Below are 22,694 nucleotides of genomic sequence, written 5' to 3'. Positions count from 1 at the left end.
AGATTGTGGCAGGGAAATAACAATTTTTGTTAATTCTGTGCTTCACGTTCTTTTATGCTTCCAGCTTGTAAATTCCCTACATGAACTGTATAGGCACTGTCACTGTGGATAGACTCTGAAGACAGGTAAGAAAATATTGTAAACTAGAAAAAAATATTAAAATGAAAACACCTCTTCATTTTCAGAAATATGGATTTGATTTACTGGAACTTTAACAGGAAAACATGAATTCATATTATAAAGTTGAAGTAGGTCTGAACTATGAACTTAAAATTTCAATCTCAACTGTCCCAAAGATGAAGAGTCTTCAGACCCTGCAGTCTGGCTCTGACCCAACTCTGCATCTCAGTCATTGGATAGTTCCTATATATTAGTATGCTTTTAACAACAACAACAAAAAAATCAGTAGACGAACAAGTTGCCATAAAGAAGTTTAATTTACAAAATCCAAATTAGGTAGATAAAGAAAGAGCATTACTGGTGACCCCCTTCTGATCATTACTGTATCACGTACAGAGTCACTGAAACACTTACTCGGATTCTGTTGTACAAAGTTCATACCAGGGCTGCTGTTTGACCCAAAAAAATCCAAAGGTTTGGAAAGCAAGACAGATGATGATCTGAGACAAAACGGAACACAGAAGTGGACCTGAGATAAGACCTGATGGAGGTCTTCGTGCAACAAGCTCCTTCCAAGCAGGGTTCAGACTCACTGTAAAAAGGAAGAAAAAATACATACTGCATCATAATGGTTTTCAACAGTTAGCCTGTTCACATTCTGTGGAATTAAAATGACTTGTTCATGACCTCTAGAGCTTTACACTTTAGAAATTTATTTGTGTAGTCCCAAACTGGGAGTGTGACACCACCTGAAAAAGATTATACGTCCCTAGATTAATGCCACAGTGCCTTATAAGTCAGCTACTCCTTGCAGCACAGGACAATAATACAAACCATGAGACTTAAGGAATTAGTGTGTCTGGCCAAACTCCAGATATGTCAGTCATAAAATTCTAGGGTGAACTTCCCATTTGTTTGGCACAAGAGCTTATAGCTAGCTTCCTTGATTTTGGTCTCCCATTGCTTCAACACAGCAATTTCTATTACACTTGAAAAACAGAATTCTGCTGTTACTTGATGAATGAGTGCTGGGATCATATGTAGAATTATATACCTCACCAGATAATAGTTTGCAAGTGTAACATTTTCTGGACAGAAGTTCAACTAAAAATGCAAGAAGTCAGAACATTTGAGAAAGATCGTGTTGGAACAATTACCGTTTTGGATTCCAAAAACAGTTTCCTCATATCAGGACAGATTTGTGACTTTATGTAATGTTAAGAGCTATTTTTCTAAGCTCATGCCCATGACCTGCTTTTTGCGTGAGGACATTTCACAAACATCAGATGAATCTGATCCAATACAGAGGTTTGGTGTTTAGTTTCTTTGTTTTTAAATGCAGATACTGTAATAGCTGTAACACCGTAACTGTACACAACCCAGTGCTTATTCCAGTCAACGGTAACATGTTAAAGAGAATCTGACCATGCAAAAATTGCTTCACTGAACCCAGCAGGGGTAGTTCAGCACAATACTTACTAGTGAAGACAACCACCAAAATGATTGCCAAATCGATGAAGAGAAACTGGAAATCTCCCAAATTGCTCGAGATCTAGACAGAAACCACAACTGAAACATTGGTAATTTCTTCACACCAAGAAGTATCTTACAGAAACCTCTATTGCATCAATTGCTTAGATTTTACTCTATACATCAGGCAGTCTCTTGCCAAACCAGACTCCTTTATCTGCAAATCTTGAGTACTCTACAACTGATAGATCAAGAAGGTATGAAAATTTCAGTGTCAAAGTACATAAGCATTTTTGTAATTGAAAGTTGTTTCAATTTAAACTTACATTACTGAATCTTATAAACCCATGAAATATTAGCTTAGGGATCTAGTTCTCTAAATAACATAACTTCGTATGGAGTCACATAGTAGTCAAAAATTTCCACCTCAACGGTTCATTTGTATTTTGTGATCCAAGTTAAACAGGTCACATGCCATACCAAGAGTCCAATCACATTAAAAGGAAGTACTTCCTACTTTTTCTCCCTCCTAACACTATACCTGTAGCTGCTCTATTTCAATCCCTACTTAAAGGGATCATACCATTCTTAAATAAAGCTAGGATATTTTAAAACGTTGAACATTTTTAAGTAATTGAAAAATGTATATTTTTTTAACTTATATGCTTATTTGGACTACAACTGTAGAGTCTCTCTATTTACAGGCATTAATTATTGCCTTTTTAAAACATATCAACATGTTTTTCCAACAGCACAAAAAAGCAAACAATGCTGTGACTAACATTACCTTTAATCCAAAGACAGTTTTTAGAATGTGAATGTTGCATATTTGCAAAGAAACTTGCAACTATTTCTTAAATATTTATCAACTTTCGAATCTGAATTACATTGACACTGTGCTTAACCACAATTAAATACTTACAGAATATAGCAGAGTAACACTGATGTACTGGATAATGCTGTACAAGGCCATGAATTTAAATACACAGAAAGAAGTTATTAAAGCAGCACGACCTTCCCTGTCAAAAAAATGCAATCATGTAAGTTGAAAGCTTTCTGTACAAGCAGTTACACTCCACTTAGCAAAACATTAACTGCAATTAAATGTATCCCCAAGCCTTGTGACTGAAGACAAGTGCTCAGACAGAAAAAACAGGGCTCAGAATGGTACCATTTCAGATACAGAATCACAAGCATGCCCACTGAACTGAGCCACCACCATCCTGCAACGTTCTCTGCCTTTACGTGGCTTTCTAATAGAGGTTTTAAAATGAAGGTCTGCCTGCAAATGCTTCTGTGTAACACAAGTTTACTACATGTATTAAATGACCATGCAGTCACAACTACTGACTTCAGAAATGTTTCTGTACATCCATTAGTTCGTTAGATCCACATAGATTAAATTAGATTTTTCTCTGGCAGACCTCTATCCAAAATTATCATCTACCTTCCAATTCTAGAATCAAGAATTGGTCGAACTCTACCTAGGAAATTTGTTTTCTACTTAATATGGTGCTGAGAAGCAAAGGCATAGGAAGAATTTTACTGCTTGCAATTACACACAGCTTTTGCGGAAGCTAATGTAGTCACTAAAGACATCAAATTAAGTACTAACACATAGAACCCTCTCTCATGCTTTAAGAAATGAGCTTTCTATGGACTAAATGATTTAAAACAAAATACTACATCATACTTTCACAAGTCCTTATTACTCAAAGTACCTTCAGTAAAGAAACATTTACTTAAAACATAAGGCTTATCCTTTACTTCAAAAGGACCTCCTGTAACATCAAACATATAATAAGACAAGGTAAATAGAATGAGTTACAGGGACATGTTTAAGCTCATAGCAAGCAGCATTACCTGATCAGCTTTGGCACACAGGAAATACTCGGTGTCCTGGAAGTGAACGGTGATGCCACAGAAGCCTCAAGTTCAGACAAAGATATACCACCATGTGCTCTCTTTAGCGCCTGCCAATTAGTATTGAAATAGAGAATGTTTTAAAACATGCTTTCAGCTGTAAAACTTAACTGAGCAGTTCTATATGCAAAATAAAAATACTTACACCACAGTCATTTGCACCATCTCCACACATGCCCACATAGTAACTATAAAAAAAACAGATGTTAGGGTTCTGGACTATTTCCTAATCACAGTACGCTTAATTCATTTCACTAAATATTTCAATTTGACATATTTGGGTTTGTGCAAACATAAAAGATTCTTGGTGCTAAGAGCAATTAATGTTCCTATTATACATATAAGCAGATGGAAAAGTAACGTGACTCAACCATTATTCATTTGATTAACCTGGCTATCAGCCATCTATCATTCCAAGAAGGTCTATAGCATCTTTACTGTAAGCAGGACAGACTTCTGTACTATTTTGTCTAACTACAAAGTTTTTTTAAAAAATAATCCTGTAAGTGTCAAACACTAAGCTAATATAAAGCTTCTGAAAAATCATAAAGGAAAGTAGTAGTCACAGGAGTAAAAGTCTCTAAGTTAACAGTTTGAGCTTTGATGCTGACTGACAATATATTGACAATAAGTGAATGGAAGTCATCCCATTAGTACTTCTTTAATACACAGAAGTTTGATCCATTTGTTCACTAAGCCAAGCAATCAGATAAATATGTCAGTCAGTTTAGTTATTTGACACCTAGACTTTCATAAGTCTGAACCTCGCACAACTTAGATATCCACAACTAACCAGTAGATGGTGGTACTCTCATTCTAGGTCAGCTAATAGGCTTATTTACCAACCCTGGGAAATGATCTTAGCCCAGTCTTTCATTTGGTGTAACGGTTATCAGCATACATTGATTTTTCTTCCTCACCACATCAAACACCTTGTCAACCCACCATCCCTTTCTATACTCAAAGAAATACTTACTCTACATTTTGTAAAGCTTCCACCAACTGAGTTTTCTGATCAGGTGCCATGCGAGCAAACACAGTGCCACGTAACACAAGCTGGAAGACAGAAATTTCTTAGTGCTTAACAGGACAGTCTGTTCACCATCAAAAGCGCTCAGATTCAAGTAAAATGCTCACCTTGGGTACCAGGTCCTGAAAATGCTCTAAAATCACTGCAAACGACTTTCCATTCATTGCAAAATGGTATTTGGTCATCTGAAGATCCTCAAGGCTTTCATGGACCAATTTAACTGGAATATCCTGTCAAAAGTAGTTTAAATCTCTAGCTGTAGTGCATTTACATAGGCACTTTGTAATTTCAAAACAATACATTATTCCTCAAGATACCACACTAGTGCAGGCTTCTAAGAGTTGTACTTGAAAGAAAACCTCATACAACTAAAGCATTTATTTACTAACAAGAATACATGGCATAATATTTCCACTACATATAGCAAAAGCAGTCTTAACAGATTGAAACATGGAAAAAACCTTCTGCATAGCTACAACGTCAAATCTCTCATTGAAGTTGAAGAACTAGCTCCTCAAGCTTTTTTAACTACTCCTCGATATTTTAAAAACTAAGTTAAATAGTACATCATTTTTGAATTGCTACTTAATGGCAGATTTCCTATTTAAGGGAATAATAAAAAGGGGGAAAAAATGAACAGCAAAACTGTTTATAGTCTTAAGGGTGTAACAATGCTCAAATTACCTCTGAGTTTATGGCTGGTGATGAACTAGTGCATCTTGCTAGGGTATCTGCATAATGCCAGTTGATTCTGGCAGCCTGCCCATCCTTTGGAGGTAGTGCTTCAGCAATAATAACCTTATCCTGAGGTAGAATCATTCCACAGTCTCTGGCCACAGAGATAGCAGTTAACATGTTATCCCCTGTGAAATAATTGCATTGCAAGAGGATTGAGTTAAAAAAGGATCAATAGCATACAGTGATATTCAACACAAAAGAAAAAGCTAACAAAGTCAGTTTTAAGCCAGGAGGAGGAGAACTGCTGAATGCACCAGTAACACTCTAGGGCCAAGAAAGTCTACAGGTACAGATGTCACGGTTTATCTGTTAAAACCCTCCCCTACACTAGCATCACCCCTTTTTAAATATGGTTATAGATCATGCAAAATGAACACAGTCCTGTTGCTACCCATTATAATTTTGTTCCAAAGTTCTAATATTTGTGATTTAAAAAAAAAAAAAGCTCGTGTCTCATGGAAAACCTAGCACAGGTAAACACAGCCCACAAGCAGGATAAGAAGCTATTCTTACAAAAAATCCAGAGTGACTTATCATAACATAACTCAAAATAGTAGGGACAAAACCTCAGGAGGTCATGAAGTTCAATCTCTTGTTCAAAGCTAGTTATGAGATTAGACCTAAAGTTTCCCTAGTCCAAAGACCTCCAGAAATGTTTCACCCTTCAATTCAATATAAAGTAACTTGTGAATTCCAGAAAGTAGAACTGGAATTAACCCCTTTTACTGATTTCAGGCCTCTGACTTGCCCAAACACCTTTCAACAAAAATGGAAGGTCTGAATAGGTTCACAATAGTTTCCAAACTTAATTCTTGCATACATGCAGTATAATCCCAGTCTACTGACACTAAAATTTTACTTCAAACACCACAATTAAAATAAGTCAGTCTAAAAAAGGCTAATCTTTATCTTTGAAATATGAACATTTACATGCTAACCTGTAACCATGACAGTGCGAATGTTGGCTTTATGCAAATCTTCAAGTACAGCAGGGGTTTCTTTCTTTAGTTTGTTTTGCATTATGATTAACCCCATAAAATCCATGTTGGTTTCAATAGCATCTCTGTATAAAAGGAGGCAAAGAAAAGAACATTGGAAGAATTACACTTATTTGACGTATCCTAAAGAACCCATTTCTGGTTATCAAACTAAAGATAAATTTTTATTTTAATGTGAAAAGTGTGAAGAATTCACTTTATAAAAAGTGACCCAGGAGAGACCTTCATTCTCATTCATTTATACTTATTTCCTTTGAGTAAATTTAAAATAAAAGTGGTGTTTTGTTAAGCTGAACCTTAACATAAAAAGAAACAAATTCCATTGCCAAAGCTAGAGAGGTTAATATGCACTAAGTAAAGCAACTCAATTTTATTTTACATGAAACTCAGTGTAGTTATAGGCCCTGTCTATACCACTGCTACTGTAAGTGTTAACACCTTGTCTTAAATTCCTAGGTACTGTCCAGAGTACAAATGATGAATACACATAACTACATGTCAAGACAGAAGCCAGCTAAAGAAGAGTAATAATTGGTTTATAATTGGCTTAAACCAAAGTAAATTTTATGTGATTAATACTAAGCATGCAGCTATTAAAGCCTGTTAATTAGCTAAAAAATAAAGAAAAATTGAAATTACTCTTACCTATTAATAGTTTGAACTTTGTGCCATGTAAGCTTAGACTCCAATTTTCTGTGAGCAAGAGCAATAACTCGAAAGCCCTGCTTAGTGTATTCTTCCAGGACACTCTCAAAGTCAACAGGAACTTTTTTTTTTAAAAAAAAAAAGTCAAGTTTAGTGTTATTAAAATTAGTCGCTTTACAACTGAGCTACACAGGAAAAAAACATTAGCTTGTTCCTTACCCGTTTCTGGCTTGCACAAGCTGGCAATCACTTCAGGAGCACCTTTCATATACGCATCCATTCTCTTCTCCCCGAGAGTTTTTGCTATTACACACATACGTTGCAGAACTGAAGAAAATGGAAACTGGCGCACAATTCCAATCTCATAACCGGTCTGTGTAATATGGGACAGAAGAAGAAAAAGGTTATATACATAAATGCTGAAAAAAAATAAGAAAAGAGGTAGATGCTTAACTGAAAAAACATACTTACTGAAAGCTCAAACAATTCCTAAAAAAAAAAGGAAAACATTTATTGTAAATATTTTGAAGTATTTTTCCAGATACAAAATATTTAAACATAAAACAGTAAATGAATCTATACAACATTCCCAATATAGTTGCACTGCTTCTGTAATGGCTTTCATAAAAGTTGAATACGAATGTATTACATCTATTTAGTACCGTTTAGATTAAATGAGATGTATCACAATTTGATTTGTTGATTAGAAATTGCAACACCTTTCACAGTTTAGCCTGTGCAAACGTCATGGTTTTGGCCGGGATAAAGTTATCTTTGTAAAAGCTTGTATGATGCTGTGTTTTGAATTTGTGATGAAAACAGTGGTAACACAGCAATGTTTTAGTTGTTGCAGAGCAGTGTTTACACAGAGCCAAGGACTTTCCAGTTTCTTGTGCTGCCCTGCCAGCCAGCAGGCCGAGGGTACAAAAGAAGCTGGAGGGGGCGCAGCCAGGACAGGGAACCCATACTGACCAAAGGGGTGCCTCATACCACATGGCATCATGCTCAGCAATAAAAGCTAAGGTAAAGAAGGGGGTTAAAATGGGACAATTGGAATGATGGCATGTCTTCCCAAGAACCTGTTACATGTGATGAGCCCTACTTTCCTGGAAGCGGCTGCACACCTGCTTGCCAATGGGAAGTAGCAACAAATTCCTTTATTTTGCTTTGCTTGTACATGCAGCTTTTGCTTTACCCAGAACTGTCTATCTCAACCCACAAGTTCTCACACTTTTATCCTCCTGATTCTCTCCCCCATCCCGCGTGGGGGAGCAAGCAAGCAGCTCTGTTACATAGCTCCTTGCTTGGGTTGAACCACAACAATAAATTATAAAAGTACCAGGATATTTCAGAATGAGGCCAACGGTTGTTGATTTATACCACAGAAAAGCCATGTAGTAATTTTTAAGAATGTTCATAATTTGTCAATTACTGCACGTTAATGACTGCTGTGCACATATGCTGAGTTCTGAACAAGAAAAGCTTCTATCCACTGCAGGAGAAGACTCATAGACCAACCAACCTGCTATACCTTCCTGCTACTTTACTTTGTCATAATCTGTGTATAATCAATCACTCTAATTCCCTGTTTATAAAAAATCTGCTAAGTAGATTTTATTTAACTTAGCACTTAAAACATCCATCTCTAAAAGTACAAGGGTGGCACAAATTACATACCATGCAGTGACATTAACAAAACATTGTTCTAGCTGAAGATGCAAGGTAAGCACATCTAAGCACTTTTTTAGCACAGTAAGAATTTGGTAATGATACTACTAATAAAATGCCTAGGCTCAAAAAGCATAACCAGCATAACCTTATAACCAGTCTATAAGGGTAACAATGCTGGCAATCAGGCTGTTCACCTTGAAAGTGCCATATACGGATGCAACAACAGATTAAATATGTTTTCTCTATCTTTGCCAAAAAAAAAAAAACAACAGTTCTGATAATCTTTGAATAATACCATCCAGGACCAGACCATATAGTAAAAGGTATTCATTAAACACAAAGGATTAGTTTAATTTAACAAATTGCTTTGAGTTTTTATACCATTTCTTGATCAGTTGCTTGTTTGGACTCTGGAAAAAGTTGTTTTGAAGGTCGAACCACTGTTGGCATGATTCGATTATGAAGGGCTGTTTCCTCTTCTGTTGCTTCTTCTAAAATCTGTATGAATTAGTTGATTATTTTTAATACATTCCTTAACATTGATTTTCTCATAATGTAATTTTCAGGAAAACAACAGCCTCAGAAACCAGCCCGAGGCATAATAATCCCACTAAACAAGATTTACATTTATGAGCATTAAGTGTTCTAATTCAGCAGTTAACTTAAGATCCACTTAGTTATTTTACATTTTTATTATATACAGTAAAATCTTGCCATGCATCAGAAAGCAGTAAAATCAGCTGTTCAGAGGCTCTCATTTCTATGAATTGTTTCACAGCTTAAAATTTAGGAACACTTACATATGAAGACTTCCTTTTCACATTGACTTACAGACATTGTCAAAAGCCTACTGTTTTAAAGTACTACTACTGCTTTCAAAGTCACATAATGGCATATCTTGTATTTGAAAGTGCAGGAAACACCAGATTGCTGGACTTATGTTACTTCTCTTGAAGAAGAGACACTTACCCATCCTATTGATTCAAACATCTTCAGATCAAGTGGATCCCCAGAAAGTACCCCTTCAATTTTTGTAAGTGAATGACAAGTTGCCATGCAAGCAACAAACTCAGACTTCAGCAAGCTTTCACTGCAAGCCCTCTCTTCCGGCAAAAGGAAACTAAAACAATGAAGTTATAATATACTTAGCACTATAATTATTTAGTATGAGCCAATTCAAAAGGTTTGTTTAGATTAACAGACAAGAATTGACTGTACAAGTCTCTTCACTTCTATTTTTACACATCACAGAAAACAGATTAAGACTCTGGGTTGGAATCTTCAGAAATAGTCAAAACTTTCATTCAAAAATTCTGTTAATTCACACTGTAGTTTGATTTCCTTGTACAAAGGCCTCTTACCACTTTATATGCAATTCAATTAGCTAAGTCAATTTGTTTCAGCAGCCCAAAAAGTCAAGAGTTAGAAGGGCAAGAATAAGGAAACATGCTACACTTTAACCACATCATTTCTGCAGTATGAAATTAGCAGGATCTCAGATTTTAGCCAATTAAATTATGCCTCAGCTTTTTAAGAGTTATAACTTTCAGTACATCTAAATCTTATTTTCAGTTGCATTCCTGTTTCAGTTGCATTTCTGCTCACTGCAGAAACACAAACATTTGATAACATTGAATCTTCCATTCTATTCTGCTGAGGCTGTTAGAGCACAACTACGTATCGAATTTGCTATCAGCTCTTTTCTCCTTACCAAGCATTTTCTACTCGTTGAATTCCCCAAAGATCCAAGCCATCCTCAGTAAGTGTGCCAGTCTGCAAAACAAACCAAGGGGAGTGGCAAGAAAAAAAAGAGCTTTCAGAACCAAGTTATCCTTGGGCAGAGCAAAAATTTACAATTAATGAGACATATTACATCTAAACAATGTTTTATTTAATTTTCAGTTAAAAATCAAGAATTCAAGACAGAAGATACAAACATCTGCCTAACTTTTTGCTAGTAATTATGCTCCACCTTTGTTAAATACCTTAAAAAAAAACATTCAAAGCAATTGTGCCCCTCCTTATGGGCAGGACACAAGAAACAGATCTGTAAAATCCACGCTCAATAGCTCAACATCTCTATATTTGGGAGGTGAGGGCAGCAGAAGACATACTTAATCCTTAGTACTACTCTCCTGCATAGTTGAAACATTAACTGGAATATATTTACAACACTAATACACAAAAAATATTTACAAGGGAAATAATAAATTATGTTTGGATATTTAAGATTTCAGATAAAAATCTCTGTAAAGGAAAATCAATGGATTCTGGATGGTAGAATTACTGTCTTTCAATCATGTCTCTGTTAAATAATAATACACTGATTTGGCTTTTCATTAAAATAAATGTAAATGAGAAACAAGTCTGGCCTCACAGCTCAGACTTCAAGAAGCCTGTGTGCAAAATAAAAGCTCTTAAAATCCGCAACACTCACAATTTTGGGTTGCCAGGAAGTCAGGACTTAGCAGTCTTGAGATAAAACAGAAACTGCATATTATAAAATTTTTTTAGAGCAAACTGTAAATTAAGTTAGCTGATGCTAAACATTTAATACCTGGAAGTTAAAAGGACAATAGCAACCCAACTTACAGAAGTAACGCATTTCCCTGTAGTTACTAGTATATATGAAATCCCTTTTATTACACATTGTCTTTTCAGGTAGCAACACAAAGTTCACCCAACCTTATCAAAACACACGAGATTCAGTTGGCCACAAATATTTATCCTTTGTGGGCTGATGCAGAAGATACCAATTTTTTTCAACCGTCTTTGTGCATAAACAATGCCAGCAGTCATGGCAGCAGGGAGTGCTGGAGGCACTGTGATAGTGATTATGTCAAGAGACTTGATGATGATGGTATGAGCTGAAGCCTGCAATACAGGTCAAATTTAATGAAGATTAATGAAGAACTCCATACTCAAGAGTGTCACTGTCTCAATGAAGCACTACATCACTGTTACCAAAAGCAAAATCTACGCAGTGCTTTAACTAGCATAGTGGGTTCTGGAATGCCCAGAAACCTAGCACATCTTCACCCACTCAATATCAACCATGATAATCCAAGTCCTAAAATATACACAATCCATAACTTCAAGTTTCCACTCTTTTCCCTGCAAATCTTTAAAACAGCAAACAAATAATGCAAAAACTTTCAAAAAAACTGAAGTTCTCAAGTAATCAATTAGTTTATTGATGAGACGTCTTCATCTACAGCATACTTTAGATTTGCTGTACACAATTTCTTCCAACTGATTATCAGTCAGATAGCAATCTTATGTACAAAAAGGAAAGAAAAGATCAGGTCGGTAACAAACTCGAATTTCATCATAATATATCCAAAATTCTGCTTTTCTACTAAATCTTATTCTCAGTAAGCTTGCTTTACTTGTTCCATTGACAGAAAATAAAGCAAAGACATTTTCACTTAAGATCTTATTGTTTCTCATCACCTGAGTATGATGGAAATCACAATCAACGGTTTTCTAAAATAAGGTAGTTCTGGACAAGAATATGGTGAAATGAAAACATACCTTGTTTAAGATGTTACTGACAATTGTATAAAGAAACCCAATGCCTGCCACCACTACCAGAGAGAGGAGAAACAAGTAGGCATCTCTGTAGAGTTTAAAGTCAGTTGGTTTTGGATATAGTATGGAACGAACAAGCTGTCCTTTGGCTGTACTAAAGCCTAGAAACAAAAATGAACGAGTTATCAGAAGTATAAACAAGAAAAAAAAAAACTACTCAAAAATATCAAAACCTTCAACGAATCCTTTAAGCTACTTATTTCATTGAGACTTTCTCAACATACAGTAACATGTTTTGCAATACTATAATTAAGGTGCTTCAAAAATGTACACGTATGTCATACCTTTTGCTTCTCTCCTGTGGCAAGGATATGCAGCTCATGTAAATCAACCCTTCCTCTACAGGGGCAGTAAACATTCAAGTGCTTTATAGTTTACTACCATCCTTCTATTTTGTGATATTTTTCTGAATACCACCTTTGTAAAAACAAATCCCCAACTACTGTAGTCTGCATAGTTGTTTTAAATAGAAAAACTGTATTCATCTGAACCTAAACATTTAAAACATTAGTATGAATAAGCACTTCTGTAAAAAGGGCTAGATAGAGCAGATTTTATGCAAACATTATGTGCTTTGACAAAACCATGGACCAAGAAAAGCATTTTGTATTGTCAATGACTCCACTGAAATAAGCAGTTCCCACCACAAATCCAATCCAAGAGCATCCTAAGCCTTTGAAGAGGCATACATAGTTCAACCAACCCATTAAAATAAAATTAAAAAAAAAACAACATCTAAAGGGTTTGAAAATCCACAAAGCTAGATCTAAAATTAATGCTGAAGACTGATTCACAGTGTTTGCCAACTGATACTCCCCATACCATTATCTAGCTCTGTTACTGTTCTAACAGACATTTATCACATGAATTGGGTTATTTATCCACCCTTAGCAATGTTCAACACAATAGTGTTGAACTGAAGCATCATCAGTTGACATACACCTAGAAAACTGAGTATTAGATTAACAAATGGTAAACTTAAAAGTCTATACCTGTTCTCACTACTAGAGCTTTGACTAATTCTCCGGTATAAAAACGGGTTTGAATTACATTGGTTCCACAGAACAAAGTATGCCGCTTGTGCACTTCTGGACTGTATATTTCATCTCCCATTGTTTTAGGGTATTCTGAAGGATTTGGCAGGTTAATCTTCGTGACAGGAACACTTTCACCTGAAATAGAAAAGGAGTCTCTAAGCAAAGTGAAATAAGAATAGGCACTTTTTCTTTCACAACTTCAATTAGGACAATACAATTTCACTTCAGCACAGATACAGACTTATAGAAGTAGTCTTCTTCCTTACAGCAAACTATCAGACAATCCTTCACCTATTAACCTCAGCTCATCAGGTTCCTTACCCAACTCTTACTTCAAATCAGACAAGTGCAAAATACAGCTCAGAGAAAACAGGACAAGCTTCCTTCTACTGCAATGCATCACCCCATCTTCAGTAAGAAAAACTAGAAGCTGAAGGAAATTATTCTGAGCTCCTTTAGTGACTGAGTATATTCAAACCAGGGCAACAATTTTATCTGTTGCTAGCAGTAGGAAGAGGCTCAAATATATTCAAAGAACCGAATGTGATAAAATGCACAATCTCTGAAGAACAATTTTCTAAACGCTGCCAGTTTGGGCAGATTATCCTAGGAATAACAAGAAGGCCATTCTATTCATTCAAGCTGTTCTGCAATGACATCAGGTTTCTGGTCTCAGAATATACAGGCACCAACTTGAGATAATTATTTTGTTTTTATAAACAGAGCAGAAAAGCCTACCCATCTATCAGCCATCATTCTTGAGAGTGGTTAAAAAGTTTGTGCTAACATTTTCTGAAGAAACATACTGCACAATTCAATCTGCACTGAGAACACCAAGTCAACAGGCAAGAACACATACCATTAAAAAGAAAGCTTTTCAACAAGAAACCATCACTCATTTTTGGAGCTGCCAAGCTCTACCAAGCAGCTGTTGCAGACAAGCATAAGTACGTAAGTACTTATGAGCGTAACTAATTGCAAGAGCATACATATTTGAAGCAAAATAAGCACTTCTACTAGAGCATGCTGCAAGCTAAGCATGCACAGATATGAAATAGTGTTTTTAGCCACACAAAAGTGTACCAAATTGACTTTACCTGTTAACATGCTTTCATTTACAATGCAAGTACCACTGAGAAGTACTGCATCACATGGCATAATTATCCCATTAGATGGAATCAACATGATATCTCCAGGCACAAGATCGGTGGAAAGGATTTCTTCTATTTCTAAGCATCAGAACACAAACAATTTTACCTGAAAATAGCCGCCAGCTACAGAACCCAACAGATCCTCACAGATAAGATCCAGGTGGTGATATTTAAGATTCTATTTCACTTTACTAACTACACTATGAAAAGTCTTTGAAAACATTAAACAATGGCCACTGATAAAATCAGTTCTATTACAGATTAAACCCTAGAGTAGTTAAGTATAGCTTATCATAACAAAAGCAAGTAGTCAAGATCATTAAAAAAATATTAGCAATAAAATTCATTATAAAGACAGAAGTCCAATATGAAGGCATGTCTTACAAAATGGAATCTCACATCACAACCTAACCATCTTTGGCTACCGTAGCATCCAAATGAGCAGAAGTCCAGAAATTAATATGAAGCCTCTGCTGTGTAACAAAATGTAATGAAAACCCATGGCATGCACAATCTTTAGACCAAAAAATAAATTACAATGATAATCACACACCTGGAATGGCAGGTACAAGAAACAGGAAAAGTATCTCATCTAGAGCAAACCCAATAGTCTCTAAAAATACCATCCAGGAGAATAATGCTAAACAGATGACTACCCTATCTCAATTCCACTTCACAAGATCTCCTTTTCTCATGCAATTTTGCTAAGAAATGCAAACATTTCAAGCTGATCAAAGAACAGATGTGATAGCACTCACACGTAATGGGCAATTTAAACTCAACAGTCCAAATACCTGTGAAATTTACCTTGATTTCCTCTGCAGACAGAAACCCTGACAATGCTGTGAGCTGCTACCATGTCATGTAACATAACATATTGCTACAAGGGGAAAAAAAAACATGTCATTATTTTGAAGCACAGCTTCTCTTCTTCTAAATGCACATTATATCTTTACAAGCAAAAAATAGGAGATTCTTTACTAATACTTTTAAAACAAAATGTTCCTTTAAACAGTTTTTTTTAATTGTTTATGAAACTATGGGCAAATAATGTTCAAGTGCATCAGCCTGTACAGGTTTCTACTTTTAACAGCATTCTGCAAAAAAAAATACACAGTCACAAAATATTATTAAAAAAATTTGCTCCTTAACATACATAAGCAAGAACTGCAGTATTTGTATGAACTTAAATGAGGGAAATGATTTATCTTTTTCATGGGTGTGCGTTTGTCTCTGGTCTGAATTCACAGACTGCAATTTAAGGATAATTACTACTTTATTTTTTATTGTTTACTGCTAAGTCTACACAGAAAATGCATCACTAACTTCATCTACAAGTTTGGCTGGTGCTCAATTACATCAAACTTTTCAATAGAAGGAAACTATGCAAGATGGAACCAATACAATCAAATTCAACTTGCTATATAGATTTGCGTCTTAAGTGAGGCAATGTTTCTGTTATCTGAGAAGGAGGCAGGCCAACCTGCTGATTCAACAGCATGGGAAGTCAGCAGAAAGGGGACTCAAGAGTACCACAGTTCCAAATTCTTCCAGATCAAAGATAGAAAATCCCTAACAAGATTCTACCTATATACTTCTGAAAAAATCTTAAAGATTTGTAACCAATTTCATATGAAAATAACCTGATAAACAAAAGCTGAAATGCATGTTTTCTTCAAACTTACCTTTCTAATGGTGTAGAGTGAGCTAACAATGGATATTACAGACATGATCACAATTGCTAATGCATAGTAGTGATATTCATCAGTGATCCACAATATCACACTGAACAACTGAAAAATGTAAAAAGGGTTGAGAACCTGGAAGAATGACAGAACATTAAAGTTACACCAAAAGGTCACATGCTTTCTCAGTCAGAAGAGTTAAAATCCTCTTCAATAGACAACAGAAAATTTTCAGTCCTTTACTTCTGATTTTTGTCTGTTTTTCCAAACTACTCCCTCTGTTTCACCGATTCCTCAATCCTTCAGAAGTACAGTTCTCATTAAAACAGCACATGAACACATACTTTTAAGATTGCATGCACCCTCCCCTACACATCAAAGCAAAATTATAGATAACTTCCAAATTACTTTAAGAATTGTAACTTACAATGCATCAGATATTTACTTCTTATTAGTAAATATATTCTTACCCATTAGCTCAGGTTTGAGAGCTTTTGCTCAAAATGTTCTAACATGTATTACCACATGAATAACATCAGTTACTCAAATCCATTTAATACAAGGAAAGTGAAACAAACAAGAGTATATGGGAAATTAAACTTGATTCAATGAGTAAATTGTGATGTATGATCTCCAGGCTGATAGTGCAAAACACAGCCAGTGGTTTTAAGAACAAATGAACAATAAGAAAGTAACATTCATAGCCTCTCAAATAATTCTGACACTTTTTAAATGTCCTCAGTAAGGCAGTACATTGTGTACCCTGAAGAGCTTGCAGCAAAGACCTCTTAAGTTTGGAGCTCTTGGGGAAAAAAAAAATCCGTATCATTTGGCTTTACATTGCTGGGCTCTGGAGGAAGGTTTTCATTTCATGTTACTATTTGAAGACTAGTCTAAAAGCCACTGTACTCGAAGTAACTTTTGATTATACACTTTTTTGTGTGTTTGTAAATATAAGAACTCACCTCCTTAATCAGAAGCTTAAAAATGTAAGGCACTTTCACAGCAATTTCGTTTACTCCATAGAATGCTTTCCTGCATTAAAGAAGTACCAAAAAAACACTTAAAATGTTAAAGGTCTTATTCATTTTTAAATAATCCCATTAGCATGAGAAAGTATAAAATATTTAACCCATGGCCCTTTTTACCACTTCTATCATTTCAAAAGGCATTCATCATAAAAGGTCTATCCAGTGAGATATTACACATTTCAAATATGAAAGTAATATTTATTTCAATTGAAACTGCACCTTCATTTTTAGGTCCTTTCACAATAAGATTTCTCTATAAACTGTGCACAGGTCCAATCTTAATTAATGTCATTCTGAAAGCCAGTACAGGGTTCTAGCTAAAGCTCAAACAAATGTTAACTCTTACTCTGAAGTAAGATACTGTTTTCATGGTTCTGTGTCTTAATTTTATCCTTAGCATGATGAAATGCAAATCATGAAAGGGGGAAGCAAGAAATTAATTATGATAGGATCAGAGTTGGTTTAATGACATGAAAGGCTTCAAAGTGTGTCCTTAAGGACTTGTAGGAAAAGCCACAAATCAATAGGAAGTGGAAGGATCAAGTAGATGCTTCCATATTTAAAACTCTGAGAAAGTCTCATTTGGAAAAAGAACAACAAGGAAAGCAACAAAACCCAGAAGTAATTCAGAATGGTCTCAAAGACTGTTTTTTACCCAGCATATACATAGGAAAAAGCAGAACTCCCTACATCTTCTGACAGCCTTCTTTGAAGCAAGTTTAAGGGACTGCCTGTAAACACTAACCACTCCCAGTTGCCTTCTAATGCTGTTAACATTTGCAGCAGAGGTAATTGAATGAAAACAACTCTTCCCTCCCATACTGTAACATTACCTGTACTCATGCATCCCTTTTGTCAGACCTCTGCTGTGTTCATTATGAATTGAAGAACAGAACGTAGATTCATCTAGTCCTCTAAGTAATGGAAAAAGTCAATGAGTTATTTCAGAAACCTGATATTTAAAATCAAGTGTATGGCAACGAGAGAGTGCTGGGCCCTTGCCAAGAGTGACATTGTATTAAAAAAGAACAAAGACAGTCTATAGGTTAATGCTTTTCTAGCTATTTTTGTCATGTACCTATAGATATCAGCGAGATGTAAGAAGCATTCCCCTTACTGATGTGTCTTACACCTTAGGACAGTCACACCTTCATTTCAACTGCAACAGAGCTACATGTCAAAAACTAAAATACTAGCCTCACAACTATTCAAAAGCCCGTAAAAAGAATACGTGAACAAGTTATATAAAATATATGAAACCAGTATTTTTTCTTCAAATTATCTACTTCATTTACTTCTAACAAGTACTAGAAGCATTTCAAAAACAGTATCAATCAATTTATCAGATAGCCCTACACTGCAGGATCTTGCTCTCAAGATTTTATCCGTGACTAGGTAAAATACGATCTACATTTCAACTGCTTCCTCAGCACTGGAAGACTCATCTTCATAGGACTCCTACGTGGTGCAAGAGGAAATGCTATGATTTAGAAGACCTGCAGATAAGAAAGCATACCTGAAACAGTATCATGTTCACAGTTACAGGATTGGTGCAACTAACAAACTCATTAAGGATGTATGTCCAATGTCCAGATACATTATCTAGCAGATATGCTTTGGATGCACAGGAAAATATCATTGCCTTCCAAACAGCTTTCACAGACATGAAAAAACAGCACTATTCAGCACAAGTTGTTTTTTTTTTTTTTTGTTATATATATATATTGCATAACCATTAAGTTACCTACTAAAAAGGATTCAGAGATGTTCCAGTGAAGAAAAAAGATATTGTGCATAGATAGTATAAATTATTTCCACTCTCTAGAACATGGGGAAATAAATTAAATACCCTCACTACTGCAAAGGCTTGGACCATGTTTCTGGCAGCTTCTGGTAACACCTTCATATTCTCTTAACAACTTTTATGTCCAAATGTGGCCAGAAGTTTACCAGGTTTCCCTAAAATATTTAAAGGTCAAGGATTTTAAATATTTTCATATCAATATGTAATTGTCTTTTCATAACTGTGCCTGTTGCCCCATTCTGTCTCAAACAATTTTTCTTCTCTTGAAAAGTGGGAAGTGGGTTTAGGAAGGGCCCCCTAAAACAAAGTGCTTTATATGCAACATGCATATCAGCACATGCAACGTTCATGCTATGACAAAGCTTTTAGCAGGGTGTTATTGCAGTCCCTCGCTGCAGTTCTTGGCATAGGCATTATCTTCCACTCTCCCTTTCTCTATTTAGACCCAGAACTGCCTTCTACTCTATTTTCTCCTGGAATTTTTTCTCAGAAGCTCTTCTCTCCTAGTTTTGCCCAGAAAAGGAAAGTATTTCAATTCTCAGTCCGCAGTGAGAGAAATCAGCATCTCCACCTAAGTGTTACAGTACTGAATTCCCAAGGCGTTAAATAAACCCCTCTGGGCACATACTTTATTACATAAAATATTCATCAAATCACCAAGGGATTCATTTGACATTAGCTAAAACAAAACAGACGCACAGGGTCAAGCTGCATCCTCTTTGGCTATGTGGCCAGGTCTGATTTAGTTTAAGAACAATTACACTTACGTTTCCTGTGTTTAAAACAGGGACGGTAATGTTACATTACTAGGAAAAGAACAACGATACAAAACTCAAGCTCTCATAACTGAATTAGTTTCCTAAGATATCTTAATTTGCTTCCCTTCTGTATTGTGATAAGTCTTTAATTATGCAATCAAACTGTTCTGTCTTCTGGATACCTCCATAATTAACTGCACAGAGTAAACTTATCTTCATTATATGGTATTGTGCTCAGATCCCAACTACAACTATATTGCTTGCACTAGGATTTTATTACAAAGCCCTCTGTCTAGTGCCCCATCTCTTTACAAACTGATTCTCTATCAGGTTATTAGGTAATACTGATTCCTGTTTTTACATAAGAGCCTGAAGAGTAGCTTAAGAAAAGTATCTCAGTGAAAGCATCTAGTCTGAATGTAATTCTGAAGGACTTCTCAGAATATTCATATTCAAAAGTTCAGCTATTAATTCCCAGGTGGTATCTAGAACTTCACGATCATACCTAATTTAGCGTTAGAGAAAACTTACACCAAACTCACTCGTATATGACCTTGTACAAAAGTGACTTAGTACTCTGCAAGTCTCAGGTGTACCTCAGATGAGGCTCTTTCCCTTCTTCATTATCCAGCTGCTAAATACTGGCTTCTAGCTCAGCTACACTACCTGATTAAACTGGTGGTCAGGCTGAATGGTTACTAACACATCACACAAGTGAGAATTTGGCATATTAGCAAGAATGTGATTGAGTGAATGCTCACAGAACTTCACAGACATATCTGAGATTTTTCAGAGGCTTACAACTTGGCTGAGTTATCACAAGACATCAAAAGGCACAGTCAAACAGTGAGCAAATACCAAATTTCAAGTCACTGCTTTCATGCTAAGGAACAACACTTATTACCAAACTTGTGGGGTTGTAAAAAATTCCCCTGTACCCATTCTTAGCAAAAAGTGTAGTTTCAATTTGATCTTTTTAATCTCATCTACGGAAATATTCTTTTTGAACAGTTTAAATTTAGCAACACTACAGGTATATAAACAGGACCCTGTAATGCAAAATGACAAGCATCACTACCTGCACTGCTGTAATTCATGAGAGGCTTAACATAAAAAACGTATATAAAGCTTTTAATTATTTACACATGAAGTGAGACATTTCCACCCTCCCAGAGGAGTTCTCAGTTTCGTAACTGCCTGTATTATGATCATTTCTCGTAAGTGTTGTCATTGCTGGTAACTTTCTGAATTATTTGCACACACTTTTTTGGAAACCAGAAGCAACATTGACAGAGTAGGTTGCTTCTTATAATATTTTGGTTACTTTTCCTTCAGTCACTGGTCATTAATTTTTTTCTATATGCAGTGCTTTTCTACATGATGGCTCAGTGCAGCAATCAATGATTTAAGTCAAAAGAAGAGACTACATTTCTCATCTGGACTACTACTTTTAAGAAGTGGTTGTCAGAAGTGGAGAAGCCTGCGTTCATTTCACTTGTTAGCACTATGGAAAGGCCTCAGTAGCAGCACCAGAAAACCCAACTTTCTTCTTCATCCCTGATGCCATGCAACCGTGCTGCTGGTTAAGAGAAATTACAGCACTTCACATTCAGCAAGCACAGCTGGTTTAGCCACTAAGAGGAGTTTCTATCAAGGCAAAAGACCTGATACTGTTACTGAAGAGCGATCAGTTTCAGCTCAGCTGGACTAAATGTAGCTGCACAGACTTACACAAAGGTGAGGAACAAGGTATGCAAGTGAATTCCCCTCTTCCTAGATACTCCTTCTAGGTCTAGCTCAGCAGCAACTCAAAAAACAACATATTCCATCAAAAGGGGAGTTTTTACAAGTTTATAGGAGGAGAACTGGTGCCTAAAATCAGGTGCTCAGAATCTCATACACACCTAGAATGGGCAAGAAGCCTGCAGTGGCATGAAGTGTGTCACCCTATGTGAGACATGCCCAATAAAGGTAGATTATGCAAAAACATTCTTTAACACAGTGTGGCTCTTGGAAAATCTCTCTCCTCTCAGAGTGGTTCAAAGACTCACTAAGTTGCAACAGCTAGTCAGAACATGGTATTTTTCACTATGTTTTTAGGTAAATTATAGTTACCAAAAATGCCATTTGAAGTAAAATACAGAAGAAAAAAATATTCTTACCGTACAACATCAAAACTTTGAACTGAATAATTCCAGAAATACTTCACACTGTGATGCGTGAAATAACGAATCTGCAAGGGCAACAGACATCAATATTAAACTGGCACCACTTAGTCCCTCTCTTCTGATTGACTTTATTTTGGACAGTGATAGAAACTGAATTCAGAAAACCTACACTGAAAACTGAAATTTTTTCTTTCAAAAATTTCACAAGGTCCAGTAGTAAGAGTTACTGGGGAAAAGATTATTCCACCTAAGGAGTCAGCCTTTTAGACAAATGAAGTAACTCACATACTGTACTGTATTATGTATGCTTACTCTAGATAATATTTGCAGATCCTTTGAAAGTTATCAACTGTAGTACTGAAGGGCTACTTACAGGCAAATATTTTTTCAAATTGTTTTTATTCTCTTCTGCAGCAAATTCACAGAAATGAACAGCATGGCCATTTGAAACCTTGTGTACAATAGGGTTAGGATTCTCTAAAGGATTGGCTCCCAAGGAAGGCATAACACGAACTTTTGCACAAAACCATATCTTGAATTCATCCTTAAGGAGAAAAAAAATGAGAAAAGGTTGATTAAAACAGCATTTCAACACCATGTTACTGCAGTAGCTGTAGTAAAGTCAAGCAAAACAAGTCAACAGGTGACAGTCTATACAGAACTGAAGAAGTTATCTTCAAATTAATATTAGATGACTTAAGAATACATTTCTTTCCACAATTCTGAAAGAATGTTTTCTGTGCTGAAAGAGTTGAGGGTTTTTTTTTTGGTGGTGTTTTGTTTATTTTTATTTTATTTTTTTTAAGCCTTGACTCTTAGTACTTGAATTTTGACATTTTCAGCCCTTGAAAAGATATTATATTTGTTCTGTAGT

The 22,694-nt window shown here is 35.7% G+C and overlaps 1 protein-coding gene across 3 annotated transcripts in view; it reads right to left on the bottom strand.

Annotated features, from left to right (window-relative positions):
- Nucleotides 1–22,694, bottom strand: part of ATP13A3 (ATPase 13A3) — a 54,971-nt gene that overhangs the window by 8,368 nt on the left and 23,909 nt on the right. For all 3 annotated transcript variants that reach the window (XM_035334335.1, XM_035334334.1, XM_035334336.1), the window contains exons 5-29: nucleotides 22,194–22,364; nucleotides 21,815–21,885; nucleotides 17,924–18,004; nucleotides 17,025–17,094; nucleotides 16,060–16,194; nucleotides 15,182–15,254; nucleotides 14,321–14,452; nucleotides 13,179–13,358; nucleotides 12,130–12,287; nucleotides 11,281–11,469; nucleotides 10,307–10,368; nucleotides 9,565–9,715; nucleotides 8,977–9,093; nucleotides 7,396–7,413; nucleotides 7,144–7,297; nucleotides 6,925–7,045; nucleotides 6,220–6,344; nucleotides 5,228–5,406; nucleotides 4,651–4,773; nucleotides 4,490–4,569; nucleotides 3,659–3,701; nucleotides 3,454–3,563; nucleotides 2,513–2,609; nucleotides 1,600–1,672; nucleotides 535–712 (exon numbers count right to left, since the gene is read on the bottom strand). In XM_035334335.1, the coding sequence (XP_035190226.1) occupies nucleotides 535–712; nucleotides 1,600–1,672; nucleotides 2,513–2,609; nucleotides 3,454–3,563; nucleotides 3,659–3,701; nucleotides 4,490–4,569; nucleotides 4,651–4,773; nucleotides 5,228–5,406; nucleotides 6,220–6,344; nucleotides 6,925–7,045; nucleotides 7,144–7,297; nucleotides 7,396–7,413; nucleotides 8,977–9,093; nucleotides 9,565–9,715; nucleotides 10,307–10,368; nucleotides 11,281–11,469; nucleotides 12,130–12,287; nucleotides 13,179–13,358; nucleotides 14,321–14,452; nucleotides 15,182–15,254; nucleotides 16,060–16,194; nucleotides 17,025–17,094; nucleotides 17,924–18,004; nucleotides 21,815–21,885; nucleotides 22,194–22,364 (2,891 nt within the window). The remainder of the gene's footprint in view (nucleotides 1–534; nucleotides 713–1,599; nucleotides 1,673–2,512; nucleotides 2,610–3,453; nucleotides 3,564–3,658; nucleotides 3,702–4,489; nucleotides 4,570–4,650; nucleotides 4,774–5,227; nucleotides 5,407–6,219; nucleotides 6,345–6,924; nucleotides 7,046–7,143; nucleotides 7,298–7,395; nucleotides 7,414–8,976; nucleotides 9,094–9,564; nucleotides 9,716–10,306; nucleotides 10,369–11,280; nucleotides 11,470–12,129; nucleotides 12,288–13,178; nucleotides 13,359–14,320; nucleotides 14,453–15,181; nucleotides 15,255–16,059; nucleotides 16,195–17,024; nucleotides 17,095–17,923; nucleotides 18,005–21,814; nucleotides 21,886–22,193; nucleotides 22,365–22,694) is intronic.

This window comes from Oxyura jamaicensis, chromosome 9 (assembly GCF_011077185.1).
Source record: "Oxyura jamaicensis isolate SHBP4307 breed ruddy duck chromosome 9, BPBGC_Ojam_1.0, whole genome shotgun sequence".
In the NCBI taxonomy this organism is placed as follows: Eukaryota; Metazoa; Chordata; class Aves; order Anseriformes; family Anatidae; genus Oxyura; species Oxyura jamaicensis.
The sequence above is the reverse complement of the archived record's forward strand: the minus strand, read 5'-3'. Positions and strand labels throughout refer to the sequence as shown.